The following is a 20,269-nucleotide window of genomic DNA, read 5'->3' on the forward strand; positions in this document are numbered from 1 at the left end:
ACATCGTGTGTATTTCTTTTAAATATTAAATCAATAACGTAAGGCTATTTTCCAAACTTGTTCAGAGTATTTCTTTCAGAGCACAGCGGGGCCCTGTTTTGCTGTCGGATTTAAAACACACGCAAGCTTGTTCGTTCATGTAAAAGAAGTGCAAAACAGGCTACACACACATTTACTCGTGAAGGGTTGATGCCAACCTGCGATTCCGAAACACAAACCAGCAACCCTTAAAGGGAACTATTCTGAGCTGTAATTCTACCCATTTATTCTTGTGGTTTCTCGACACAAGTACGAAACATCTTAAAACAGCAATCGCCTCCCACCTCAAACAGGCTAAAGGGTCTTAAGATAAGTGTTTATTTAAGGGCTTAGTTTGAGTCACTGACAACTGAACCAAAGGGAGACGAATCTGTGCCTGGCCATACATTTTATCTGAAACTAAAGATAATAACTTTTGTGATTTAAGTGCATTTATAAAGTAGGGGCAAATAAATACGATTGATTGGTATAGCCCTTAAGGTATAGTCCACCCCCCCGCCGCCCCCAAAATACATGTGTATTAGATGGGATCAAGAGAGACCCATTGAATGGGCTGCCAAACAGATCCACTATATACCCGGTATTGTAGTCTATAGATAAATGCATTTACCAATTATGAATATATACGTGTATCACATGATGTATTGGGCTTATTGGTGTCTCTTGGTTAATTTAGTTATATTTACTGCTGCTTACAAAATCCCTATATAAAAAAAGATCAGAATTAGTATTATAACTTAATTAAAGTCATGCAAACAGACAGACCCTGAAAGCACACACGATTTCAACCCCCGCAGATGGTGACTAATTGTGGATCTGTATCACGTGATGCACTGACCCCCTCGCACAATTAAAACGAAACTTTGTGTCCCATCCCTGCAAACTTGTGTCTGTGCGTCTGTGCACATCGCGCCCGTCCGGCCGTCGCCAGCGCACGCCGAGCGCTGGTTGTGCTGGTGGGTGACGCTGCCGATCACGTGTTCCTGGGTACGACGTGTTTTCTTTTCCCTTCTCGTTTCTGCCCAGATCGACCCGAAATAAACAAGACCGCACAGGACAGGGCCGGGGGACCTCGCCGCGGTCAGTTTCGGGGTTACCCACCAGCACTGGGGCCGGGACAGAGGGTCCACCCCCCTCCATCGCAGCTGACACCGGCCGGAGCGGCGATCTCCGTTGTAGGCTATTTATTTATTTATTTATATCTGCATCTATTTATTGGTTGTGTGCCGTCTCTTCTTTCCCAGCTGCATCTGTCGCAAGGTAAGCGCCCGTTTCTGAGCCGCCCCGGTGGGGGGTCGTACCCGCTGCAAAGTTGCGCGACTTGTGTTGTGTCCCTATGCAGCAGCTTTTACATGAACTCAGCAGCACTACAATGTCTAAAATGGCGACAGGAGGTAGGGGGGGCGCGCTGAGTCAAGTCTTTGGTAGCTTTTTTTGTGTGTGTGTGTATGTGTATGTGTGTGTGTGTGTGTGTAAGTGTAAGCACGCAGTGTGCCAGCAGTGTAATCCTCTCTGAAAACCAGCGGAAAAAACGTGCAGCTCAAAGGGTTAATGCGTGCATCTTTTGTTATTTAAGTATTAGATCAGCTAACTCCTACCCCTGGCCACTGGAGTTACAGTACCTCCTAGCTTTATGTGTTGCTTTACATGAGATAACTGAATTATTTTAGGGGACCGATGCAGCAGCTGCTTACTATGACTTAGTCGTGGCTACGCACCTCTAGTAACGTTGCGATTGTGTAACTGGTGACAATGTTCAGGTCGGAAATCATTCATGTAACAAGCTTTGTTGCAACTACTACAGTGTGGCTATGCACGCGAGTTTCCCCAGGGCATCAAACTTTCCTTTTAAATCTGGATTTCATTTGGCTTTTCGCGACCACGTTGTTGTTGGTTGTAAATAAGCGTTTGCATTTCAGTTGTGCGCGTTGAACGTGGGCTGTGGACTCGCCGGCTACATTGTGTCAATCTGGGTAACTAATGCATGTTCAATGGAAAGAGACGCGACAGGGGCGAATACTTTTGTCACTACTGGTGCAGCTATATATAGTGATTTGCATTAAATCGGTGTAGCTCTGTTCTGTGGCAATGAACTTTGAAGATGTCTCGGCTTAAGTCATAAAGGGTATTTCGTGTAGGGTATTTTAATATCGTTGCGAAGAAGCTTGTGGGGGAAATTGAACGTGGGATTTGCACAAAAAATAACAGTTGGCCCCAAAATAATATGCGATTACATCGGTATAGGAGCGTTAGGGAAAGTTACAAAAAAAAAAAAAAGAATAAACAGAAATAAGCTTCAGGTTCAGATTATGCTTTGCTTTTTATTTATGAAATAATGGAAAACCTGAATTATGTTTGGTTTGGATGTTCGATTTGTGTTTATTTAGCTTGCCAATAATTTGATTGTGTTATTGATTTACATATCATTTTTGCAAATGCATCTGTTCAGTCCAGCACCCTTTCACTTGGCTTTCATATACTGGAACTTCAATACCTTTTTTTGCCTAATCCAAGTTGCTGTACTCTGCTCTAGTACATTAACAAAACCAGACTGATTATGTCATTTGAAATAAAACCAACAAGTTCTAGCAAGTCCAGTCCTGATCCTTACTGCAGACCTTGCTGCATCTCAGTGCATATGGGCTACATGTGTTTTGGTAATCTATCCACCTGTCTCCCATACCTTATCTCTAACATGCTGATGCCGTCTCTCCGAGCTCTAAAAATGGGTCTCCACTGCCTCCCAACCTTACATGCTTCCTCAAATTAATCTGCAACAACCAGGCCAAATCACTTCAACTCTGATGTTATAAACCACTGTGTGTTAGTCCTTGGGTTTCCAGCAGCACTAGATTAGCCCCCATTATTGATCCCCGACAAGGTCACACTGTTTTTCCTCTTAAGAAGTGCAATAACAAGACCCTTCAGACTGCTTCACTTATCTGTGCTCCAGAAAAAGTAAAAAGCCTACAAATGATATGCAGTTTTATTCATGGAGTGCTACAGTGCATGGGTTAATCTGACATAAGAAGCACTGTTTTTTATGGGAGGAGTAAATTAATATTGTACATGACAAGAGTTAATTAAAAATCATTCCATTAAGGGGATTTCTATGGCAATTTTGTCTTTTGTTTTAATGCAAATTACCACAGAACAGGTAATACTAGAAGCTAACAAATATCTGATGTGCATTTGCCTGTGTGAGTTTGCCAGTTTGCCAGTTAGAATAACATTATTAAGCCTACTATACACTAAACTACTACTTAAATGTTTAGAGCTATTTGGGGGGCTTCTAATTCATAGACTGGACTAGGAAGATGCACTCAATTTCAGCACTGTTTTAAAAGCATCAGCAACTCATTGCTTTAGGGATCTATTCTTACCGCTTGACCTGCCTGCCAATGTAAATATACAACTATTAAAACCATCACACAGTAAAGCTGAACCCCATACTGTTTGAAACCCAATATACAGGAAAGGCTGTGTTCTGGAATGCTTTTATAATGAAATAATTGTTTTGCTTTTTTGTGTGCCTAGCAGTATTAAGGAATAGTATATTAAAAAATAAATATACGCCCAATGTTTTTCAAAGGTTAATTTTTGTACGTGTTCTACTATCAAAAGTTAAGTTTCGGTTATGTATTCAAAAAAGGGGCGGGGGGTTTAAAAAAGGTTTGCTTGAAAGATATTTTTTTAAGTCGATTTCTTTATTTTCGAAATGTTTTTTTTTTTTCCTCTACTGTGCTGTTCTAATATCCTACCAATCAGTTCTCAATTCCTAGGCTGTAAAATACAATCACGTAAGAGTTTCTCAATCCTCCCCATATGTGAAATTCAGTTTTAGACCTTGTTTTTAACAGAACAAGATGGCACTCCCCTGTGCTAGCTCAGTTTCATCTGTAGTAGCTGGCGATGCTTTGGTGTCTACAGGGGCTAGGATGTCGGCCATTTTAGGTTAGGCAGTACAGCGTAGGGTGCTCAGCCATTTCATTTTTCTTTTTTATAAGCCAACAAGAGTTTAACGCCCGCAATGCTGGCGGCGGGTTACTGCAGTGTGTTCTCATTAAAACTGAACAGAACCTTCCACATACTTTACAACCTAGAACAAAATGACTCCTGTTTACCCTTGATTTGCTGTCTTACAATAATACACTTTGTTCAATAATGAAACCGATAAGGGAATTTAAAAGAAATCAAGGAGGACTCATCCATTTTATCTAACACGTTTCACATGAAAATAGTAATTGAACAAAGAATGACATCTTAAAGGCATGTCAGAAACCATGTGTGCTTGGGTGTCTAATTATATCACCCAGAGCCCTGCCCTGTAAGGTGTGAAGGGTGACCGTTTCTATGTCAGACTACCGTAGTAATCAAAAACTGCCTCACTCTCTCCACCTAGCTGGCCGGTGCCACTCGTATAGAAAGCACAGGTCTGTATTGTGGCAAACATCAAGAGGTTGTCCACTGCCAGATCTCAAAACACTTGGCATGGAAATAGGAGTAGGACTGGACATGCTTTGCCTTCACATTGCAGGAAAAACAAGCCCGAGAGCAACTTGGTGGGGGTGGGTTGTGTGTGGTGAGGGTTGCCATGGCGATGTTAACACATCAGTGGCGCTGCAGGCCTCTCCCCGCGGACCGGGCCGGACCTGCAGAGCGAGCAGCCAGACAGCATCTGGAGCTCCGCAGCACGCTGCACAAACACAGCCCTCCGCAGACACGGCCTCGCGCCAGAACCCTGGAAAATCTGAGCGAGAGCAGCTGTCTGTGGATGCGTCCACACTAGACTGTCGCATAGTGTTCCTGTTCAGCTCTCCGTTAGAGCTACTATTGTTACCACTAATTACAAAAAGAAACTTCTTGAAGGAACTTTCCACTATATGCATAATGAAATGCATATGCATACACAAACACACATATATATATAAAGAAGCTGCAGCACCTTAAGTAAATGCATTGTCCTAAATAACTGGTTCTATATAAAGCGTTAAATGTTTGTGCACAACGCAGCTATCTGCATTTACATAGCGAGTACCTTTACATGTCTTTGTGTGAACTAGATTTTTTTCTAAAGTCAATTTTCACGAGGTAGCAACACTGTGGCTGCATTTTTGTGTGCACAAAGGAATTCCTATACAGAAGCAACTGAGCCCCAGACTGCGGCAGAAGTGATATTCAACCACTACTAGTACAGTGATAGTCATGAATCCCATTGGCGTTTACATTAAGTAATTGAAAGGAACATGTGGCAGGTAATGCATGAAAGGACAAGTGCAAGGAGATGCAATATTACTAATCAGAGAGTGATGTTTGAAGTCTGAATTCACGAGAGAGTGGTGTGGAGATGCTCAGTCCATTGTAATTTTGTTCAGGAAAGAATATTCTAGTGGTTTTGGGAGTCGGCAGAGGTGGGAGGAGTAGTGAGAGGAAGGGGAGGTGGGGGGTTGTGTGGGTCGTAGCAAATGACTCTCTGAAACGCCTCACTGCTTCCTATGCTGCTTTTCACACACCCCTACCCCCAAAACTACACTCCTCCTTCAGCCACCCTCCGCAAAAACCCCTTTGTGTGAGTCATGTGACCCCCAAATCTTGGCAAGCATGTGTCTTCTCATGCAGAACAGAGTGGCAGAGGGAGCAGCCAGGCCTACTATAGGGCAATTCTCTCTCCCTCGAACTGAACATTGTGTTCCCAGAGCTGCGGCACACTACGATTCCATTACGGTTAACGCTTTCTGGAGCGTCGTGTGTGTGTGTGTGTGTGTGTGTGTGTGTGTGTGTGTGTGTGTGTGTGTGTGTGTGTGTGTGTGTGTGTGTGTGTGTGTGTGTGTGTGTGTGTGTGTGTGTGTGTGTGTGTGTGTGTTTTCTTCAAGACCCGCAGTAAAACTCACCGAGACCGAATCACTGGGAATTTAGGGGTGAGGGGGTTAGGGTTAGAGTTGGGGAGGGCTGGGGGCAACAGAAATGTTATAATGGTAACGGTATGGGAATTTGGCCTTAAACATGCATTCCTTTTGAACTTGCAAAATGCAGTGTCTGAAACTTTCCTCCTTAAATCACATTATTCGTGTTATTTCTTATGCCATTAGAGAATACATTTGTATCTAAAGTATTATAAATGTAATGAAATGCAATTCTCCCCAATTCTCGACCTTTACTTTGACTTCAAATTGAGATTGACCGCTGCAGAAAAAGCCTCGTCTTGTATTTTTGTCTTGTAATTTTCAGTTTTAACAGTTGGAAAACCTTGTGATTTGGGAGCCTTGTCATGCATTGCATTGTTTATTTGTTAAGAATTAGAGGAATTAATTTCTTCTTGAAGGTGTATGACGTTTTTTTTTATGCCTGTTCATTGAGACATGCCTACATAATCCTATGGGGGGGAAAAGCATTCAATGGTAAAATAATCTTTATTTTGGTAATTTAGCTTTGGGGGGGAAAAAAACACTAAATAATTTGTGTATTTAGCTCATCGACCACAGGAATACTACAATGTGACATTTTGTATGACCTTTTCCCTAGGAATTGAAATAGTACAGGAATTTAAAAGAAGAAAAAACGAAAATTATAGAATTCCCAAATTAAAAAAATAAAATCTGACTGCCTGAAAGATGAGCAATAGTTTTCCACCGATATGGCCAGTCAGACTGGGAGAGGTCCATTGGGGGGAAGGCCTAGGGTGGTCTTGACTGAACAGATCTACGTCGACTGTATCTCGCCCGGCGCCACCGTCCCTCTGAGGGTTAAAAGCGCTCTGATTAAATGTACCGTGACCTTTCTGCTGGCGGAATGAATGTGTTTGGATGCAGTGAACTGGGATTAGAGAGTAAGATGGCGGTGACCTAGATTTGACTGGGTAGCAGCCGTGAGGCAGTTATAAAAGGCAATCTGTCTGTCAGGGAGGGAAACGTTGGGCCTTCATTTTGGGAGTATGTTTTTATTCTTTGTTGTTGTTTTGGGTGGAGGCGCTCTGTGTGTCACTGTTTCCCGGGAATTCACCATTCGCCTACTTTGTGAAACGATTGCGTGTGAAACGCCATTGCTTACTCGGCTCATGGGGCTAAAAAGGTAAAAATGGTCTCAAGTTCTTCTTGCTAGGAATAGTCACAATTTAGTGAAAATGTAACATTAAAAAGCAGAGTCTGTGACTATAAAAATAAGAGGACTATGGCCCTAATAACAGCCTACTGTTGAAACAAAAGACTTCGCCAAGTGGAGCAGCTAGAAAGAGACAAAAGCATGAAAGGAGAGAGATAGCAGTACACTTTTACTGGGTTTGTAAACACAGCCCTTGATAACAAAGTTGCTAAGTGATTTGTGAAACGTGCCTTTGACTGAGAGGAAGCTGTTCTGTGGTTAATAAGTGAGCTTCTGGATTGATTGGTACCCAGCTGAGGTTTTAGTGAGCAGCATTCTCTAAGGGGAAGTGTGCTTGTATGTGCAGAGGGGACAGAATGAAAAACCGCCAAAGATAGAAATTATTGGCTGCATACTGTGAGTAGAAAAGTCAAGACTTGGTTTAAGGTGAATAGTGGTAAGGGTGGAAAGGGATATCTATTTTTTTCCCTGATTATCTTTGCTGTCAAAAATGTCCTTGTTCATTCTCTAATTAGAAGATAGTGCACATTGTTATTCTACCCCCGGAGTGAAATAAGCAGGAAGTTGCTTGGACAAGAAAACACATGCAGCTGCCTGTGGTATAGTAGACTGATGCAAATGATCTTGTGCCAGGTGTTAATTCTGACTCATCATCACATCCTGCTGGGTGATTCTGCAGAACCTGTGTAAACGATTTGCTGGAATTATAGTAATGAGAGAAAAAAAAAAAAAAAAACAGCTACAAGTCTAACTCACATTATACATATGTTTATAATCGCCTCTGAATATGTGACACCTAAAGATGGCCTTCAGGAAAACCAGTCACTGGTCTACAGACAGGACTGTGTGTGTTTCATGGTCTAGTCATTCTAAGTACAAAGAAGAAAGCCACTTTGAAAATTCTCAGATATTACAGAAAGGTTAAATAAACCGTTATTTAAATGTGACTCTAGTAGTAATTGTAGTGACTCTAAATATTGGCGTGGAAAAGGCTTAATTTGATTCGGTGTGCTATAAATGTGTCTGTTTGTGTCAGACTGTCCTTGCAGACTGGCCTGGCCTTCCTGTTGCATGAGCTGGGAGTAGAAGCCCCAGTGTGGCCTACAGTACTATTCCTGACAGAGGTTGTTTTCCGGCACCGTGTGACCTGCAATAGTGCAACCCAGCGGCTTGAATTTCAGCAGCTCGGAGTATATATCACAAGCATTTGAGAAGAAAAGGCATCACATATCATGTACATGTTTACGTTGAGAGACGTAGATACAGATACAGTTCATACAAACTTCCCTACTTCTAAACCTGTGTGCTTTTATCTCGGAACCCATTAGATCTACTTCCATGAGCTATCGCATCACAAAAAGAAAACAATCCACTGTGATCTGTGATATACATGGAAACATTCTGTAACTGTAAATAAAATAAATAGAATTAATTACCACAGGAATTTGGCCTACACCCATTTTCATTATTTTTTCTTCCCTCTACAGGTTGCCTGTGCACCTCACCTTTTCACCCAAACAGCCAGCACTGTCTGTGGAGACGTTTCAGAAGATTGTGAGCCAGTACTGTCCCCACCTCATGGCTTATCCAAGGCATTGAGGCAGCCGTGTAGGCGCATCGCACACCCTTCCCTCATCACTTGGCTTCCGTCTGTCTGCTGTTACCATGGCCAGCAAGAGGAAGTCAACCATACCATGCATGATCCCGCTGAAAACCATGGTCATACGGGAGGACCTGGAGCATGAACGGCGGGCCCGAGAAAGTCCCTCGCGCCCAGCAATGGACATTTTCCCGTCCAGCGAGGAAGGGGCACAGGACTCCCAGGAGGATTCTTCCAAGGGTGAGGGGGGAGATTTGCAGCGAGTAGGAGGAACATATACCTGTCAGCCCTGCAACTTTGAATCCCAGGACCTCAACCTCTTCCTAGATCACATGAACAGCGGTCATCCCGACTTTCGGGCTGATCCCAGCTTTAACTGCGTGGAATGTGGAGTGTCTAACAAGAACTACGAAGGCCTAGCCCTGCACAATGCCCGGGCCCACCCAAGCGTGTACACTGGGGGTGGCGTGACAAGCATTGTCTTGCAGGGTCGCAAAAATGACAAGGGCATGACTGTGGAGCAGACTGTGGTGACTGGTGAAGTGGGTACAGAGGGGGCCAAGGAGTCCGAGATCTCTATCACAAAGACTCCCATCATGAAAATGCTGAAAGGCAAGTCTGAGCCTAAGAGGATTGTAGTCTCCCATTCAGTGGAGGAACTTGATCTGAGCTGCAGCAAAGAACCAGAGAAAAAGGAAACTCCCACAGTGACAGTAGGGGCTACAATCATTCATAATGGAGCGACTAGCAAAGTTACCTTCCCCCCAGCAATACAAATAATGAATGGCTCAAGTGCAATGCCAGTCTTGAAGACGGCCATAACGCAAGTGGTATCCATGGTGCAGAATCGGAGCCTCCAGCATTCTGCCCCCATCTCGCTGTCGTCTTCCACTTCCAAAAACCTGCCCAAGGTGATGATTCCTCTGAGTAGCATCCCAACCTACAATGCTGCCATGGACACTAACAGCTTCCTCAAGACCTCCTTCAGTAAATTCCCCTACCCCACAAAAGCCGAGCTCTGCTACTTAACAGTGGTCACCAATTACCCAGAGGAGCAGATCAAGATCTGGTTCACGGCACAGCGGCTCAAGCAGGGCATCAGCTGGTCCCCGGAGGAGATTGAGGATGCCCGGAGAAAGATGTTCAACACTATCATTCAGACAGCACCACCACAGCACAACCTACACCACACCCATCACCCGCAAACCATCACGGTGTTGCCTGCTTCCTTGGGCTCTAATGGCATGCACCACTTTCTACAGGGCAGCTTGGTAGGGCAGGGGGGGGTGATAGTTACTCAGCCTATGATGGCCAATGGGATTCAGGTGACCAGTGCTCCAATGGCACTGGCGGTCACACCTAAGCCTCAGATGGCTGCCAAGCCCCAAATGCAAGCCAGGCCAAGTGCCGCTCTTGTTGCTGACAAAGGAGCTAGCACAATAGTGAGCATTGGTGGAAGCAGCAGCAGCGTCATTATCAGCAGTAGCAATAGCAACAGCAGCAACATCAGTAGAAGTGGCATCAACATCAGCAGCAACAGCAACAGCAGCAGCAGCAGTAGTAGTAGCAGCAGCAGCAGCAACATCAACAGCGGCAACAGCAGCATCAAAGTGTTGGACTCTGCATCCCCTGTTGTAACGGTTACCCACAGCACGCGCACACTCCCCAGCAGCATACTGGACCCCAGCTTCTACAAGAACAAGAAGTCACAAGAGCAGCTGACGGCCCTTAAGCAGAGCTTCATCCGCAGCCAGTTCCCTGAACAGGAGGAAGTGGAGCGGCTAACCAAGATCACAGGGCTCTCGACCCGGGAGGTGCGCAAGTGGTTCAGTGACCGGCGCTACCACTACCGTAACCTGAAGGGAACCCGAACTTCCGCAGGGGGGATCTTCGGTGGGAACTCTGTCCTGGACCTTGTGGATAGTCCCTCCCCCTTAGGTAGCCCCACAACCCAGCATTATCAGCATACCCCTCCACAGCAACCACAAACACAGCAACAACAAACACAACATCCACAACAGCAGCAGCAACAACTGCCACAGCCGGCAACTCCAACCACCCCTTCCAGACGAGCCGCGAGGCATCAGACCCCAGATTTTACTGCCATCCGCTACAAGGAGCGGGACCCTCACCAAGTGCGAGCTTTAGAAGCCAGCTTTACCCAGAGCCCCCTGCCCTCTCCAGAAGAGGTGGATCGTCTGCGGACTGAGACCAAGATGACCCGTCGGGAGATAGATGGCTGGTTCTCTGAACGGCGGAAGAAAGCAGCTGCTGAAAAGAAGAAGGAAGAAGAGGAAGAGGAGGAGGACGGGGGGAACGAGGAAGAGGAGGATAGAGAAGGGGAAAAGCCCTCACGAGGAAAGTTGGTCAAGAAGCGTGTAAAGGAAGACAAACTGAAAGAAGCAGTTGCCTGTGAGCCCAAGGTCAACCCCATCAAAATCAACCTGAAGATGCTGAAGGTGACTGAGTCTAATGGAAAGCCCAGCACTGATGCCAGCCCCCCCCCACGAGCAGAGAGCCCGAAATTGCTCCCGGCTGTGTCTCCCCGCAGCAAGAAGACTGCAGATCAGCTCCATGTGCTCAAGAAGCTCTTTGCTCGTACCCAGTGGCCCAGCATTGCACAGTATGACCAACTTACCACGCAGATAGGCCTCCCACGCCCAGAGGTGGTGCGCTGGTTCGGGGACAGCCGCTACGTCTGCAAGAATGGGCAGCTGAAGTGGCTGGAGAGCTATCAGCAAATGGTGGAGGAGGATGTAAAGCGAGACAGTAAGGTGCTCGAGGACTACCTGGTAATTCACAAGACACTAGAGGAGGAGCATGTCAAAGGGCTAATGGACTCCAGTGGCCTTAGTGAGGAACACATACGACGGTGGTTTGCTAAACAACTGCCCTTGCTGAAGGAACCCACTGAAGATAAAACAGTGGAGAAGGGCGACGGGGAAGGGGTACAGACGGAAGTGGTAAGAGAGGAACAGCATGAAAAGCCAGAGATCGGCCAGGGCTTGGAGGGAGAATCTGCACCAGCAGCCGAAGAACCACAGTCTTCAAATGCCAGCGAACTCAAGCTAGGTAGGTCTTAAAACGGATGTGTGTTTGTTTTGGTACATGGGCAGGTGACTTATTTGTGAAAGGCAGTCTACTTTCCTTTATACTTGTAAACAGTGTTTACCTCTAATGGGGAAGCCTAACCTTTTTTCCACCATTCTTGCATCTCGGGCAGGGTTCCAAAAATCCCATTTCATAGCAGTTGAGTTTTACGAGCTGCAGACACTATGTAAGAAGGTGCTGAATCTTATACTTGATGCCTTGGTGCCTTGAGTAAGGGTACATGGACAGATATGTGACCTTAACAATCTCTGTGCAATTTGCTGAAAATAGTTCAGAGCTTAAGGCTTGAGATAGATCAAAATGCTCTTCAGTTATTCTAGAGAGGCACTGTTAGTTTAAGAGGCAAATCTAAAGTCTTAAATGCTGTAGTAATGCAACTGTGGTGATTTGGCCTTTGCAAAATCATGTTCTTTCTTGATTACAAAAGCGTTTGTTTGTTTGATTCACCTTCAATAAAAATTGAAGAAACAAAGTTATAAGCTAAAATTGACTATTATCACAGCTTTCCAATTTCTGGCAGAATTAAGACATTTAGGCAATTTTATGGGCTGTTTTTGGCACATAATTGATGAAAATAGGGATGGCGGAGGGAGTTTGTTGCATAAAAACAAATTCTGCTGGTCCTGGTTAGAGGAAGAAGTTTATTTACCGAACAGTGGAAGCAAGGCAACTCGCATTAAAATTGAGCACGAGGTACGTCTCATGCAGACAATTGTATATAGGTGTATATGTCTATGACTACACTAATTCTATTTTGTCATTATTATTGCACATGATGTTAATGATGTATATTTAGGTCTAGGTTTAGATAGAATGTTAAATGTATGAATGGAATCTTGAAATCTAGTCTAAATCTAATGGAATACTAGCTCCATTAAACCCTATTCATCTATTGTATGTATTAACATGAATAATTATAACTGTAAAATGCCCATATTTTTAATTGAAAACTAATGCATTTGATAGTTTTAATCCTATTGTAAAGAAACGGTCACAGTAGTTTAATATTTAAAGTGTTAAATGGCACTTTCTATAAATCTAGAGTTTTGTCATCTGGTTTGTTGTATACAAACTATCCTATTAAAGTGCATGTCCACTGTCCTCTTTGTGGGCTTTGCAATTTGTAATACTTTTGAAACTGTTTCTTGGAATTATATTTTCATTAAGTGGGTGGGATGGGTTTTATTCTAGTATTTTTGGTAATTGTAGGGTGATGATGGTTGACATTGTTCAGGGTTTATTTTTGGATAATTTTAGCGACAGATCTCCAAGCATTATTGGTCACTCCTAAGGCACGGTTTACATAATTCATTATTGTGTATTTTGAAGTAAAAATATAATAATGGCTTTACAAAAAATTGAAAGGTTGAGAGACTGTAATATTTTAATTCTGGTTTAAATGAAAAGCCCCTAATAATATTTTGAAGCTATCCGTTCTTGAATGTCTAATTTTATTCCTTTCCAGTCTTCCCCTGTTAAGTAACTCTCAAGCCCATAGAAATAGAAACCTTCAGATTTTCAGTGCAGGGGTTAGGGGCTAAACCTTACATTGTGTACAAGTTTATGCCAATTCATTGAATGAGGTAATGTGGAAAATTTAAAAGGGGAAGGAAACAAAAAAAAAATTGGAATCAGTCGAGTGGTTGCCGTTTACATTTTCAAGAGAAGAGTATAAATGTGAGTGGGGAGGGGGAGGAAGAGAGCATCAGAAACCACAGGAACAGAAGAAAGTGTGCGTCTGCATCAGGCTGACAATGTGGTTTGATTTTTATTACAATTTTGTTTTTAATGTTTTAATGAGATTCAGGGCATCAGTAATCTAAACTCTCCGAATGGTTTGTGTAATGTGTACAAAACCACACATATACTTGTATTTAAAAAGTAAAGATTGATTACACTTCCAATGGCAACAATAATAAAAGAAGGGTGGGTGTTTTTAAACGAATTGCAACAAATATTGTCTGTGCGTTTCAGAGGCAGAATGAGAAGGTGCCGTGCGTCTACGTGGGCAAATGGATGCAGTTTGGAGGCCGAAGTTTACGGGAGTGTTTGTGATGAGAGCAAATGGGATTGTACCACACCTTCGAGACTAACACCGACCCCCCCCCCCCAGCATGGTACTACCAAGGCCTTTGCACAGAGAGCCGATGGGCTCCACTGAGGCCAGATCGCTGCAGACTGAGGCGGGGGGGGGGGTGGTCGGCTGTGTGGCTGGGATGCCCGTCTATACCAGGAGAAAGACGATGAGCCAGGCGGGTGGAGATCAAGTTGTCAGTCCTAAACTGGAAAACTTGGATTTTTTGTTTTGTTTTGCTCTCCTCAAAAAGGGGGTGAGTTTGGGAATGACTGAGTGGACAGTCTTTTTTTTTTTGTTGTTGGTTGGTTTTTTAAACGGTTCTGGGCTGAGCTGAGGAGGCCTGCATTGAATTTATTGTATTTTTTAAACTTTCACAAGTACATCACAACAGCATCATGTTTTTGTTTTTTCTTATTTCCGTTATCTGGACATTAAAAATAAATAAAAACTTTCCATTGTTCTCTTAAGACTAAGATTTGTCAAAGAACCATTGTTTTAATCCGAATAAACTCATACCAGGGGGCAGTTGTTTGATCTTTGCATTGACAGTTCATTCCCCTTGTGGATAAACAGAACCTTTCAGTGATGCTTGGCATTAGTGCTGCTATAGGCGGGACCCCATTTAAACACAAATTTGTCTCCGACCCCCAAAATGGTGTTATCATAGATATTGCATTGCTGTGTGTGTTAATGTGGTTTATACTTTAAGGTGTTTAAAATATTTTTTTATATTTACAAACGTAACCGGTACAAAACCTCACCCTAACTTTGTGACCCCAATTCTTTAAATGGAGACCCCAAATTGGGTCATGACCCCAGGATTGGGAACCACTGGGTTAGGGTGACATACATAGGATAGCAGCTTTTGATCAAGGCAGCTGAAAGGGGTAAGCAGATTACAGGTTTGTATTTATAATGTTTTTTAAGGTAGGTTTAAGCTGAAGAGTTTCATTTCAGGGGTTTTAAGTTATTGAACACTACTGACGTGAGACCATTAGCAAGTGGTTAAGTTATAGCAGTATCTGTACACCCCCCGCCCTTTGTATAAAAAAGGAAAAAAGTATAAATGGTTGAATAAGTACTTTATTTAATTCTCAGGCTGAGTATGTTTTATATGAAAGGCAAAATTAAAATTTACATTTTTCTTTTCATAGCTTAGGCACGTTACAGAAAGGCTTCCTTTGTAGATAGAGTAACAGTAACATAAAAAAAAAAAGACTAACAAGAAATCTCACAATATACGGAGGCACATTAAAGCAAAAATCGGTCAGCAGGAGCAGCTGCTGGAAATACCATTTGTAGCAACAGTACCCCCATTTCTGTCCACAGGCACAGACGGACACCACTGACTTGAAAAGAATAACGGTAAGAGAACAGAAGTCAGTCAGAGGAGAAATGGCGTTAACAATTGCACACAATTTCTGCACTGCGAGGAGGCAACGGGTTGTTCAGGGTGTGGAACAACAAAGAGGTAAACTCTGTAAGGCATAACTTTTGTTTGTCTTTCTTTTAAAACACTTTCCATTCTGCTGAGTACATATGGGAGCTAAATAGGGGACCTTTAGGTCAAATTAAGTCTGTAAAATACTGTGGCCGCATTCCCTTTGGTGGTACAACAGCAATGCCAGAGAATGTCCTTCAAGCGGTCAGTGGGATGGGGAAGAAACCTAATTTCTCAGTGCAGTTTACTTCAGATGTCCTTGACTCCGATTAATCAAGCTCCTTATCGGCACAACGTGTAATTCTCCCTCTCAAAATGTAGACAAAATGCCTCCAATACCCAGTCAATCCAATAGATTGATTTTTAATAGATTTCTAAGCCGGTTTTGCTCCACACCTGAAACAGGGATATTGTTGCAGGACAGTGTCTGCACATGCACTCCATCAAATATGTTCATATTTGTAATACTGCATCATAGTTCTCTGCAAAATTAACAATATTTTTGGCAGATTAATAGTCTTATCCTATCTTGTACTGGAAAATGTTTTCCAGGTTAAATATATTCATGGCATTGCCTGTATGCATCTGCCTTCACTCTTCAGATCCAACCAAGCACCTGGCTCTGATGAAGTTGCTTAAAACAAAAGCAGCTTCCTAAGATTGTATAATGTGAGGCAATTATAATCTCTCAATTGTCCAGAGCTCCTGTATTCCTTTAAAATGTTATAGAGCTTTATCTTATATGTCGGAGTTCAAAGTGTAGAAATCAGGTTCCAAATGGACCAACTGGTGATATGGTGGCCCCTGCTGGTAGCACATTGTCACTAACCAATCTGCATAGGCCTAACTGTTTTTACAAAAGTAATCAATAATGCATTTGTGAATGTATATTGCATGGCATTTAAAAAAGTCAGAGGATTCCATTGTTACCTGCTCAGTATAGACATTTCTCCACAAGCCAGCATTGGTCCCCTTATTAAAATAACCCTTTATTTAAAATACTTACCACCCTAATACATTGGGACTGTCTCTTAAAATCATACATAATACTTTTCCATTTAAATTTGGTCCTCCTTTGCACAACTCCACCAGCAATTTGGTTAATCATGATTAAAAAAAAAAACAACTGCAGTAAGTAGTTTTCTATTTTGAACAAAACCTTTTAGTTTGGTCAGAAGACATTATGTACTTTTAATAATAACTATTTGGCTGATTCCTTAATTAAATGCAATAATAATAATAATAATAATTGCACAACTATTTTGGCAAAAATTTCAGCTGAAAAAAAAACAAAAACAGCCAATTTCCAAGGCACATATCTAGCAAAAAGGGTATTAAAACATCATGGTTAGGTTTCCTATGAAAATGAACTTGACTCTAGAAGCAATTAGACATACATATACATTTCCGACCCATGAGGCAACTGAGCCAAGTCTCGATCAGATGGTAAAATGTCTTTGTCTTTGTCCAACACCGGGGTGGGGGGAGGTTGATGCAGTGTTCTTTTAGGACTGGAGACTTTGCGAGAACGACAAATGCGATTCCTTAAAATGTAGGGAAAATTGCTTGAAAAAACACTTACAGAGCACAGCCACATGCTTTGGTACAACAAAACAGATTGCCCCCTAAGGAAGACAATAAGCCATCTTCTAAGGCTTTTGTCAGCAGACTGCGGTGGAAAACAGTTTGGAGGGGGACTGGAACTAAACAACAACTTCCATCCCACGTCTCGGAGAAACGCAAAGGAGAATGTGGCCACCTCACTATCACTATCTAAAACAAAACAAGCAAAAGTTACGAGGGGTTTCTGTCATATTAAATTGTTGTATTTAACCATAAACGCTACCCATCGAACTCTCCTTCCAGCTCTGATCTTTAACTGCAGCAAGGAGGAGAGCATTCCAATATCGAGTTTTATTTATGATTTCCCCAAGCTTCAGCAAAACCTGCACCCCAGCTGCTGCACAGGAAGCTGGCACCACACTCCACAGTGCATCCTTTGACGTTCCCCCCCCACAAGAACTCTGTGGGCACTGCGCTCAGACTGTGCTGCCATGTGACAGTGGAGATCAGTTCATGGGCATGCATGCTTATCTTCTTGTATTGCTGAGAGAAACAAATCCTTCTTAAGCTGATACTTTTATCCATAACAATTTAAAAAGGACAAAGGGGTCTCAGCATCCACAACTGCTCCGTCCAGGTCACTGAGAATAGTGCCTCATTCTCAGGTCTCATCTGCAGGGCAGAGCTCAAGTAGGTTCACTGGTGGCTTGCTGCTAACCAGGCTTTTACCCAGTCTACAGCATGCACCTCTGGGAATATCGAGTCCTGGACAAATTGATCTGCAACCGGTGTAATTACCCCCACAACATCATCATGTCATGAAATAATCATGGATTTGGGAGACAAATACACATTTAAAAATACATAATGCGCTTTTGAGTGAACGTGCAAATAAAAGTGGTCTCTGCAGTACAGACTGACTCTTTCAGCAGGAGAGGTGGAATTAAAGGGGAGGTGACTTCTGGGATTACCACTCCTCTGATGGAAAACAATAAAACAAAACAAAAAAGTGAAACTTTAAAATAACATTTTACAATAAAGAAGATGGATTTCCGCTCTTTGAGAGTAGAACAGCTGCTGCTGGAGTGCTTACTGTGAATAGCAGCAAACTGGAATAAATACACACCAGAAACAAAACAAAAAACCCATCCTCTTAACAGTTTAACAGTTTAAAACTGTCCTTCGCTCCTCCTGGGCTTTCCACATCCAACAGGCTGCACTCCTCTGTGCAACACATCTCATTTAAAACAAGACAGACAAAGGTGTTACTTCTTTTCTTTTCTTCTTCCCTTACGGATGGCTTTTTTTTTCCTGCTCAAGCACAGTTCTGGGAGGCCGAGGACAGAGAGAAGAGGAAGAGCTGCCTGAAATGTAGGCCAAAGCGGTAACGTTTCCATAGAAACCAGTTTTCACAGCAGTCAGTGACATCATCAGTACTGGAGGCACTTGAAACAGGCCCCGCTTCGTCTACAAACGGTTCTCTCCACCCACCCTGGTCCTGCGCATTAACCTGTGGAGCCCAAAACCAGAGTTATTTAATTGTAGACGGAGCAATAGAGGTGTGTGTGGCTTTAATTTGCACTTCAATAGACTTCCTAAGAGAGAGGCTTGGGCTCAGCACTGACAAGCAGGCCAGCACAGATTTATGGCCAAGGAAAGGGATAACAAAGGCTAAGACCTCAGACACACCACGCTTTGCTATCAACAGGAAGTAATTAATACCGTCTGTAGCTCAGACAAGACTCGGATAACTAACATGTTAGGCGTTTTCACTTCTGATCCTTGCCAATGAGAAGTGAATGGGACCCAGACACACAAACAAGAAACAAAGAACAGAACAGCACACTTGAAATCCCTTGCAATCTGTCCTGTTTTTCTTACTCATGGAAAGATGCCAAATTCTAATCTAATGTGTACTGTGTAATCTGCAGTGATTAAACAGTGCCTGTGGCTGCTCTATGGCACACAGGGCCATCTCTTTCTAGATGCTCTCCTAGGCAGCATGGCCAGTGTCTAGTCTGGTAGAGTTAGTCCACCTCTTGTCTCGGGGGTCCACGTGCTCGAGCAGCTGCTCCTGGGACAGTCTGAAGTCGTCCAGAGGAGTCTGGTAGCGCGAGTCGAAGGAGCCTTCTCGCCCACGGTACGCCAGCACTTGGCCAAGGGAGGCCTCACTCAGCCTTTCCCTCACAGTGTGGCTTGCCGCCGCTGCCGTCACCCCCGTTGCCCCCGCTGCTCCCAAAAACTGACCCACTTCACCATTCTCGTGCTGGGGAGTACAAAACCAGATTCAGAACGGCGTGGAGAGCTTTGAACCACTAGGTCTTCAGTGAGTCAAGTACAGCACCTCCCAATCTAGAGGACTTTATTCACGTCAGGTGTATATTGGCATCTGGCTATTTGTAACATTTATATTTAAGCGATTTATATAAACAATTAAAATTTTACCCCAAGAAACCTAATCTGACAGGATATGACATCACTACAAAGACTAATAATAATCCATTGCCTTGGAAACAGATGGAGTGAAAGCAATACTAAAGGTCTTCCCATGGACATCTGTGAAGCATCACTTCAGTGTGGATTCAAAATCGGTTGTCTCCCAGAATCAAGAAACAGTGAGAGTGCAGTGCTTACCCGACCACTGACAATGTCCATGTGGATTAGAAGAGCCGCCAGCTCCAGATCTTCATTGTAGCTGTTCTTCAGTGGGACTGACCGATATCCTGTACACAAAGACCGAGACAGTGAGATGAGATAGTCCATTCTCAAGCAAACTTGTGAATTCAGATCAGTGAATATTGTATACAATATCACCGCCTCAATCCCAACTAGTATCGAATCACAATAAACCAGGAACTAAAACTAATTTGGTCATATTTTAAGAGGGGTTTATTTTTTAAGGTAAAAAAAACAAATGCACAGTAAAGCATTGTGTTTACTCAGCAGACCGTTTTCTCATGAGTCAACAACTAAATTGAAGTTTTTATTAAAACTCTGGTGACAAAATTTGAATGAAACCACCATTACATTTTCACTAGGGAAGATAAACCATCAGAACAATAGACTACCTGTCTTTAGGCCTGTGACAGGGAAGGTAGCTTGTGCGAGGAAGTTCTGGTCATTAAACATGTCGATTTCATAGACCACAAACCGCAGGAAAGCAAACTCAGAGTTGCACACCACGAAACGAAACTGCTTTCTGGGCCATGTTGGGTTCAAGCCATTGTCCGCTGGAGAGACAGAGACAGACAGTGACTCATTATTACAAAGTTTCTGTGGAAAGCATGGCTCCTTCATAAATTGACCTAGTCAGTGATTTTCACTTTCTTATAATCTGCTC

The 20,269-nt window shown here is 43.2% G+C and overlaps 2 protein-coding genes across 3 annotated transcripts in view; one reads left to right on the forward strand and one right to left on the reverse strand.

The window, feature by feature from the left end:
- Positions 1-912: 912 nt before the first annotated feature.
- On the forward strand, positions 913-14,398 carry zhx3b (zinc fingers and homeoboxes 3b). Of its 2 annotated transcripts, none has more exons than XM_066702417.1 (3): positions 913-1,299; positions 8,625-11,809; positions 13,823-14,398. In XM_066702417.1, the coding sequence occupies exons 2-3, from the start codon at positions 8,803-8,805 to the stop codon at positions 13,831-13,833; spliced, it is 3,018 nt and encodes a 1,005-aa protein (XP_066558514.1). In that variant the 5' UTR covers positions 913-1,299; positions 8,625-8,802; the 3' UTR covers positions 13,834-14,398. The 2 variants fall into 2 exon arrangements, with proteins under 2 accessions (XP_066558514.1, XP_066558515.1); XM_066702418.1 differs by having other exon boundaries at positions 913-1,214.
- Positions 14,399-14,990: 592 nt separating this feature from the next.
- The window catches only part of plcg1 (phospholipase C, gamma 1), a 36,168-nt gene continuing 30,889 nt past the window's right edge, over positions 14,991-20,269 (reverse strand). Inside the window, exons 29-32 of the mRNA XM_066702416.1 lie at positions 19,998-20,159; positions 19,564-19,652; positions 18,966-19,195; positions 14,991-18,439 (exon numbers count right to left, since the gene is read on the reverse strand). Coding sequence (XP_066558513.1) covers positions 18,397-18,439; positions 18,966-19,195; positions 19,564-19,652; positions 19,998-20,159 — 524 coding nt within the window. The 3' untranslated portion in view covers positions 14,991-18,396. The remainder of the gene's footprint in view (positions 18,440-18,965; positions 19,196-19,563; positions 19,653-19,997; positions 20,160-20,269) is intronic.

This window comes from Amia ocellicauda, chromosome 4 (genome assembly GCF_036373705.1).
Source record: "Amia ocellicauda isolate fAmiCal2 chromosome 4, fAmiCal2.hap1, whole genome shotgun sequence".
NCBI classification, from domain to species: domain Eukaryota; kingdom Metazoa; phylum Chordata; class Actinopteri; order Amiiformes; family Amiidae; genus Amia; species Amia ocellicauda.

Bases quoted from the DNA above. Each gene is read 5' to 3' on its own strand.
- zhx3b (XM_066702417.1), top strand. From the start codon at position 8,803: ATGGCCAGCAAGAGGAAGTCAACCATACCATGCATGATCCCGCTGAAA.